Here is an 8,930-nt window from a genome sequence, read left to right on the forward strand (position 1 = left end):
AGGGGAGTGTTCATGTATATGGTTCTTACTTTTGCGCAATCTCTTTACTTTACCAGGTAGTGGCCCTTAAAATAAATTATCTTATTAAAAGTTATTTCTTTAATGTTAGTATTAAGAAATATTCCACATTTCGTACAGTTTTGTGTATGAACCTTTCTCGGGATAATAAGCCAGATTTTTTTTTTTTTTTAATAAAATCACTCTTAAGTAGAAGCAGTATTTGCTCAGGCTGTTTGCATAGTTCTCTCTGGAAAATGTTTTACCCACAAAGTGCTTGGTTGGTTTGTTTGCTTTTCTCTCTTTTTAAAAATTCAGTTCTCTGCTCCATAAGTCATCAGCTTGGCCTTCCCCAACCTCTTCATCAGTTGCTATTAATGTTTTTCTCTCCCCTTACTTCTCTTCCTTCATATCTCCCTCTTTCTCCTGCCGCTGTGATGGCCTTATTGATTATTATAGTGCTTTATTGTACCGAACACTGGTAAGCCTTTTTTACTCCATCAACTCTTTCTCTCCAGATACTGAGGAGCACGATAGAGAGATGGCACCTTCTCCCACCAGATGCAGAGAGAACTCTGATGAGCAGTCCAGGGATCGCTCTAGAGATAAAACCGGCCCCAAGGAGTCACGCGAGAAGTACCGTGGCAGGGCTAGAACTCGAAGGTGGAGCGGCACTTCCAGTGGCAGCAGCAGCTCCAGGTCTCCGTCCAGCGGTAGCACCAGCTCGGGCTCCAGCAGCGGCTCCAGCTCACCTTCAGCATCCAGCCGCTCAGGACGTTCCAGCACGTCCTGCAGCTCCAGCTCCAGCTCCAGCTCCAGCTCCAGCAGCTCCCCCGGCTCTTTGAGGCCTTCTTGGCTTAGAAGAGGAAAGAGACAGCGGTCTCACCCCAAACAACCCGAAAGAGATGAAAAGGAAGGGAGAAGGCACAGCCCTTCCCCTAAACCCACCAAGCTGCACATCGTGAGACTCACCAGGAACGTGACCAAGGACCACATCCGGGAGATATTCTCCACCTTCGGGAAAGTCAGAGTGATTGACATGCCTGTAGAGAGGATGCACCCCGGTCTGTCTGATGCTTATGTGGAGTTCGAGACTCCAGATGGGGCTGAGAAGGCGCTGAAGTACATGGATGGAGGACAAATTGACGGCCAGCAGATCAGGGCCACCGCTGTGCCACCCCCAGGCGACTCAGCCCTCGCAGGAGAATGCAGTCACTGCCCCCCAGATGGTGCGGGTCAACCTCACAGAGGAGAAGGTGGTCGCCTTCCCCTTGGCTCAGGTCCCAGAAGCGCTGGCGACCCCGCTTCCCTCGCCGCCCCCCTCCACCGGAGCCGCTTCAGCTCCAGGTCCTCCAGAAGCTGAAGGCAGCAACCGAGGCTTGTCCCAGGGCAGCAGAGTTCCCGCTGCAGTGGTATGGGGTCGTGCTTGTAAAGATGCCCTCCACAGTTCTGGCTAGAAAACTCTGGTTCTAGTTCCTGAGAATCTGTTTAATGACAACGCCAGCAGGGAGGAGCAGAGCCAGCCAGGTGGTGCAACCGGCCCAGCCTGGGAACTCGTTTTCCCATTCCACCGATGACCGAGGCCCGATCCGGTGGCCTGGTGCTGCCCTGACCTGTCTGCCTGCAGAGTCCAGCAGTGATGCCTCTCCTGTTAGCCCGGCCCTACTCTCCTGCTAGGGTCCTTTTCTGACCTCTAGAGTCAGATACCTCCTGTGATCTGCCCAAAATGGTTCTTTTCACATGTGTATGTACACACACACGCACACAGCTCCCTTCTCTGAAACTGGTGAGTAAGTTGAGAGCCAGCTCTGCAGGGTCCCCATAGAACCACCACTGGTGGTCCTGCAGGTTACCTTGGCAACATGCCCTTGCTTTTTCAGCTTTTACTGTATAGCAGTACTATAAATTTTCTGTTTTTTAGCTTTGTAGTATTTTAGATAATGTTGTGTCTATACTTTGTTGTGTACAGTAAAAACAATTGTGTTGAATAAATCTAGGATTTAAGTGGAAAAAAACACCTTTTCTCTCATCAACATTCAAATAAACTGGGGCAATGACTTTGTTCAATGAATTTCTGAATCATAGATTTCAGTCCACACCTTGGCATGTAATAAGTGCACTGTAAATGCGAGGATCAATTGATTTTGCTTCAAAACCAGGAAATAATGAGTGTTGAAAGGGGTAGTGTTAATAACTATGGCAGGACAACAAGAATAAAATCATATTTTTAGCTTTTCACTCTAAAAACATATCTGAAGACAGCAATGATTGATTTAAAAGAAAGTGTACTGATTAGGTTAACATTTGAAGCAGATTATTGTGATCAGAGTGTTAAATGAATTAAGAGAGAAAGGATGTGAAATCACAGTGACAGTTGATTGCAGTCTACGGCCAAAGAGGCGGTATCATTGTGTAACTGAAGTTGAGTGACTTTCTGAGAAAAGTTAGAAACTATTTTTGGAGTTTGAATGGTTTCTTTCAACAAAATATCTGAGCTCTTTAGATGGGCGAAGTGAATAAGTGAGTGTGTCAATGTAAACCATTAAAGCTCACTTTACTCTTCTCTTCATAGCGTATCCAACTTAGTGAGAAAATCAACATGGAATGAAGAGATGATAATACATATACAATTCAAAATTAGAAAACTAGTGGAGAAAATGCAATATTAACTTTGATGACTGGGTCTGGAAAGGTCACTCTGTTCAAAAGATGCTTTGCAGGCAGACAGAAAGGTGCCCAGGATTGATTCAAGGGTGGCCGGAGCTCAGAGGCCATAGCAGCGATGCTGGGTCCCCTGGAGGGGCTCCTAGAGGTGTTTTCTGGAGCAGCACAGACTCTCACCACAGAGCCAGGACATCCCTGGAATCTCTCCCCTCTCCCCTCAGCTATGGGAAATTGGGCTGAAGTAACCAAGGCCATGTCGGAGAAAACTGGAGAACCCAAACAAATTTATAAACTCTTTATTGTGGCTTGAACTTTGAAATCACAGAAGAAAATCTTAGTAAGTACTACCAGCAGTAGGGAGACCTGATCAGACTTTTCCAGAGTTAAATCCAGAACCTGTTGACAGAAGGCATAGCTGCCCTCCTCTACTCACTCTCTGTCCTTCTATTTATTAGTCACTCTTTGGCCCTCTGGAATCAGCCTTCTCTCTCCACTACTGATAAAACAATTTTTATCGAAACTGTACAAAGAGTTCCAGAAAATGTCATTCTTCTCCTTCCTGATATTGTTCCCCTGGGACTTCTGTAGCATGACACCTTTATTCCATGTTCTATGTGTTCAGTGAAAATAATTATGTTTACTAAATGGAGTGCTTATAAGTAAAATAAATTGTTTATTTAATAAGCAATGATGTGTTTCTTGAATAATGACTAATTATGATGGGCCCAACACTGTGAGGAAGACAAGTTTCAGTGACTCAGACCTATTTTTGATCAGAGCAACAAGCTTGCTGGCAAGTCATTTTCAGCATAAATTGTTTCCCAAAACCATGTTCCTTCTTAAGAATCAAAATTCAAATCTAATTTTTAAGAATACCCACGTAGGACTTCCCTGGTGGTCCAGTGGTTAAAAATCTGCCTGCCAATGCAGGGCACGAGGGTTTGATCCCTGATTCCACGTGCCCTGGAGCAACTAAGTCCGTGTGCTAGAAACAGTGAAACCGAGCAACAGGAGGAGGCACCACGATGAGACGCCTGGGCACAACCAGAGACTATCCCGGCTCTCCACAGCTAAAGAAAGCCAACAGGCAGCAACGGAAGACTCAGTGCCACCAAAACTAAAATAAACAAATAAATAACATCTTACAAAATGACATTCTTCAAAAACAATACCCACTTAATTTTTAGGTAACAGATAAAGAAGAGTTGACTCATTGGAAAAGACTCTGATGCTGGGAGGGATTGGGGGCAGGAGGAGAAGGGGACGACAGAGGATGAGATGGCTGGATGGCATCACTGACTTGATGGACGTGAGTCTGAGTGAACTCCGGGAGATGGTGATGGACAGATAGGCCTGGCGTGCTGCGATTCATGGGGTCGCAAAGAGTCGGACTCGACTGCGCAATTGAACTGAACTGAACTGAAAGACGTAACATACAGCCTAAGTGCTAATTGACTTATAGTGAAACGTCTTCTGTCTGATTTAGAGTTTGGCCCAGGAATGATTAAAAAAAAAAAAAAAAAACAGAGGCAACTCATGTTAAAAATGCAAGCTTAACAAAAATAAGCTTAAAAGCAAGCTTAACAAAATAAGATTTTATAACAGTAACTAAATATTAAAATAATCTCTATAGAATAGATTGTTTCTTAAGTGTAAGTAATGTAAGAATATTATAACTAAAAACACTAAATAATTCCCCAGGCTAGATTACCTTTGTAGAATTCAATAAAGAAATTCTGGCAAGCAGAAACTGAGGTGTACAAAGATATACAAAAATCCTTACTCTTGTCACATGAAACCCAATCTCTTATCCACAAAAACATTTATGCCTCTTGTTTTTGTCTACTAAGCATTTAATAGAGTACAAAGTTCATGTAACAAAGCATCTTAGTTCAGAAACTGGGTTAACAGTGAAAGTGGCAAGTGGAACAGAGGACTGTCCCCACCCCCTGTGAACCACTTCCCAGGGACTATTTGGTTTCTTCAAGACAGTCTTCTATTTTTCCCCTAGTTCTCAAGAACATTCTTTCTGGCTCCTGGCTCTCTCTGCATCCTTAGCAAGCCTGTCTGCCCTCAAGGTCATAGCCAATCCCTCCCTTGCTGTCTTCCTTATCTGAGACTGTCAGCAAATATTTGCATCTGTTTCTGGCCATCTGCAGAGGGCCTGTGGGAGGAAAAGCCCCAATCCTGGGTCCATCTCTGCCTTATCTGAAGGCTAAGAGTGATGAGCTCAGGGCTGGTGTGCAGAGATCTGGAACCGACACGACCCAGGAACTCACCTGCAGTACCAGGGTGATAACCCCTGAAACATTTGTGCTGTCCAAGGTTCTGAAAGGTTCTCCTTCAGAGTTGTAGGCCTGGAGGTCCTGCAGCCTCCTGAATGCACAGACTTGCTACAGCTTCTCCTAGGGTCCCCTCGAATCAATGACACCTGACCACATTGATGAGAGGTTATCTTTGTGACTGGCTTCTGGAAAGTGCATCCGGTCAGCCTCAGAATCTGTCATGACATGTCTGCTTGGCCTTGGTGAAAAGCTCTTGTCTTTTCTTCTCCAGTTTTTTGGGGCATTATATTTCTTTTGAGCCTCCCCTTTGAAAACAAAATGACATGTAAAAGGTGAACAAAATGGGGGATGAAACCACTGCCAGTCACGGAGAATGTTCTCAGCACATTTGGATAACCACACTGCACTCTCCCCAGCGAGATGAGCCTCAAATTGCTCTGTGCATCACATTTATTCAAAGGATTGACAGAACTCAGATTTCTGGCTCTCAATGGCAGTAGTCTGGGGTGGAGACAAGAGATTGCATTTCCAAGCATTTCCGTTGGATGGTGACACTGCTAATACAGGCAGCACACATTGAGAACTGAATCCTGGGGCATCAAGCAGATATTCAAAGAACAGAAAGCTCCAAGTCATTGCCCAAAACCAATTCCAGACTTTCCCCTACATCATCTTCCTTTCAGGATATCTTCCCATCCCGGTCACTGTCAACAGTACACATGCTGGTCCCCTGCATCCAACATCACAGGACAAAGAGATCACGTGGTTCTTTGAATACCAAGATATTAATATCTTTTTGATACCTCCTTTTGTACTTTCCTTTAAAACACACAATCACCTAGCTTTCACCATCCTTTTATACCTCATCTCCAGTGTGATCATGTACCTCTCAACTCAGATACTTTGCTTTCAAACCCAAGTCCCATTTTCCCTCAAATATTCTCCTGCTTATGCCATAACTTGGAAAAGCCACATTCCCTTCATAAAGTTCCTTTTTTCCACTGTAAACAGCTATTTTTCTCCCTTCTTCCCCTCCTCCTATCCCTCTCTCTCCTATCTCACTTAATGACTGATGCTTCTTACATCAGTCATGCTTTCACATTTATTCAACACATTCTTCCAGGCAATGCCATCTGTTTCCCTGGCTTCCAACATTCTTAATGAGTGAACATGGAACAACAAACTGGTTCCAAATTGGGACAGGAATACCTCAAGGTTGTATATTGTCAACTTGTTTATTTAACTTATATGAAGAGTACATCATGCAAAATTCTGGGCTGGATGAAGCACAAGCTGGAATCAAGATTGCTGGAAGAAACATCAATAACCTCAGATACACAGGTGACACCACCCTTATGGCAGAAAGTGAAGAGGAACTAAAGAGCCTCTTGATGAAAGTGAAAGAAGAGAGTGAAAAAGTTGGCTTAAAGCTCAACATTCAGAAAATGAAGATCATGGCATCCGGTCCCATCACTTCATGGGAAATAGATGGGGAAACACTGGAAACAGTGTCAGACTTTATTTCTGGGGAGCTCCAAAATCACTGCAGATGGTGACTGCAGCCATGAAATTAAAAGTTGCTTACTCATTGGAAGGAAGGTTATGACCAACCTAGGTAGCATATTCAAAAGCAGAGACATTACTTTGCCAACAAAGGTCTGTCTAGTCAAGGCTGTGGTTTTTCCAGTGGTCATGTATGGACTGTGAAGAAAGCTGAGTGCCGAAGAATTGATGCATTTGAACTGTGGTGTTGGAGAAGACTCTTGAGAGTCCCTTGGACTGCAAGGAGATCCAACCAGTCCATCCTAAAGGAGATCAGCCCTGGGATTTCTTTGAAAGGAATGATGCTAAAGCTGAAACTCCAGTACTTTGGCCACCTCATGCGAAGAGCTGACTCATTGGAAAAGACTCTGATGCTGGGAGGGATTGGGGGCAGGAGGAGAAGGGGACGACAGAGGATGAGATGGCTGGATGGCATCACCGACTCGATGGACATGAGTTTGAGCAAGCTCTGGGAGTTGGTGATGGACAGGGAAGCCTGGCGTGCTGCAGTCCATGGGGTTGCAAAGAGTTGGACATGACTGAGCGACTGAACTCAACTGAAGTGATATCAGCAGAAAGGAAGTTTTCCTGCTCCAGAAGTGGCTCCCAGTCCAAATTGGGTTCCCTATCGCATCTTGGATGGTGATACCAAACCAGGCTCCTGTGCCCTGGGTGTTAACATAGAAACCTCTAATTCATCTCCAAAAGGAGGGGAAACAGGAGGCAGTGGATATACCCTTGGCATGGAGGCAGCTGGAACAACTGCCAGTGCAGCATGCTTGGCCAGTGGAGTTGCTGGGTTGGTCGGAGGGGTGGTTAAGTTCTGAAACAGCAAATGCTCACTCTCATGTTCTTCCTGTCCATCTTGTAGAATAGGTTTCTCCTTGACTTTCCTTTAAGACCGCTGCCCCAGAAGGTGGCAGCCATCGGACTTCTTTTCTTCCTGATGTAATAGCCTAAATGCCTCTACATACGGAATCTCATCACTTTTATCTGCCCTTCCACAAAAAAAAAAATTTGTGAGATTGTATCATAATTAAGTGAGCCATTTAAGGGCCATCGCGCCCCTGATTCTAGTGTATATTGGGACCGCACACCACTACAATAGAATATCATCGCTTAGTCATAGGCCCACACCTGTATCTTGCCCATTTATTTAGGATATGACCCAAAGGGCTGTCCTTAGGGACAGGTGGAGTATTTCCTCTCTTGATAAGTTCACGAATCCCAAAACGAAGACACGAACAGATTTCAATACCAAAGGGACAAACAGATTCCGTTATGAATGGACACAAAAACAAAAGCAAACGGACCAGTTCACAAGTCAGGTAAAATCCAAGGACAGTTCTACCCTCCAGAAGGGTACCCTGAAGCAACAAACAAACGAATTGAGAGGGCAGCATGTTCCCAGCTGCACACGCGGGAGCGACTTTCCCTAGTATGTGGAGCCCAACAGCTCCTAAATGTCATCTCCTTGCTCCAACTGCCAAGCGCTGGGACAGCCAGGGCCGCTACGGGGAACTGTGAAAGGAAGGTCCTCAGCAGAAATGGTCCTGGCAGCTGCGGGCCTTACCTGAAAATTCCCCACCTGGCGCCAGCTCACCACAAGCAGCAAGGCTGGCTTTGCCAAAATTTGCCACCGAGACCAAGCTCATTCTGCTCACTCCATGGCAGGCCGACAAACTGCAAGACGAGTTGTTGGAGCAAGGAATGATTACTTTAATTGGAAGGCCAGCAGACAGCTGAGATGCCGGACTAGCCTAGGAGCCATCTCATCTCCCTCAGGAATCAGGGTCCTTTTATACACAATAGAGAGAGTGGGAAGGCGCTTTCTGTGGCCGGCACCAATGGCAGAGCAGGGCTGTTAACTGGTTGGGACTGACAGTTGCTGACTTGGTTGGGAGGAGGGGCCCACAGGGGGCTGCAGGGACTGTTCTACAGAGCTGGTGTCTGTCTCAGTGGAGCCTGCAGGCCGGTGCCAAGGAGGGAAAGGCCCCTTATGCCTTGTGTCCTATCTCTGACCACTGCTACAGTTGGACTTTCCTTGTGGAATAGACAGACTTTGTCTAAACTTTGTGTGATCAAGTTTACCAGTCATTTCCTTTATGGCTGTGGATCTCGTTTTATGCTTTAGGAAAAACTTCCTCTCCGAAACTAGAATAAAAATGATTCATCCATGTTCCTAGGAGTACTTTCATGATTTCAGGTTTACAGTGCATGCCCTCCCACCCAAATCTGCCGCTCCTGCAGGTCTAAGATGGGCAGGACGCCCCTGCCTGGCGTTATCTCCGGGACTTTTTCTACCTCCCCTCCGGAGCCCCGAGCCGCGCAGGAGACTGTCCCTTCCCAGCAGACGTCTCTGGAAGTGAACAGTGGTTCTGGGACCTTTCCCAAAAGATTTTTTCCTAGTCCCCCTTCTGCTGCTGGGGTCACGCCGCGCAG

General features: G+C 45.8%; 1 protein-coding gene across 1 annotated transcript; it reads left to right on the forward strand.

Moving 5' to 3' along the window:
- The first annotated feature begins 538 nt into the window (after positions 1–538).
- Positions 539–1,360, forward strand: LOC101103566 (RNA-binding protein with serine-rich domain 1-like). The gene has a single exon (XM_042249430.1). The coding sequence runs from the start codon at positions 539–541 to the stop codon at positions 1,358–1,360; it is 822 nt and encodes a 273-aa protein (XP_042105364.1).
- Positions 1,361–8,930: the final 7,570 nt, after the last annotated feature.

The sequence above is a fragment of the Ovis aries genome, chromosome 5 (assembly GCF_016772045.2).
Source record: "Ovis aries strain OAR_USU_Benz2616 breed Rambouillet chromosome 5, ARS-UI_Ramb_v3.0, whole genome shotgun sequence".
Lineage (NCBI taxonomy): Eukaryota > Metazoa > Chordata > Mammalia > Artiodactyla > Bovidae > Ovis > Ovis aries.

What these genes read in the sequence shown, in the direction of transcription:
- LOC101103566 (XM_042249430.1), top strand. Translation starts at nt 539, where the DNA reads ATGGCACCTTCTCCCACCAGATGCAGAGAGAACTCTGATGAGCAGTCC.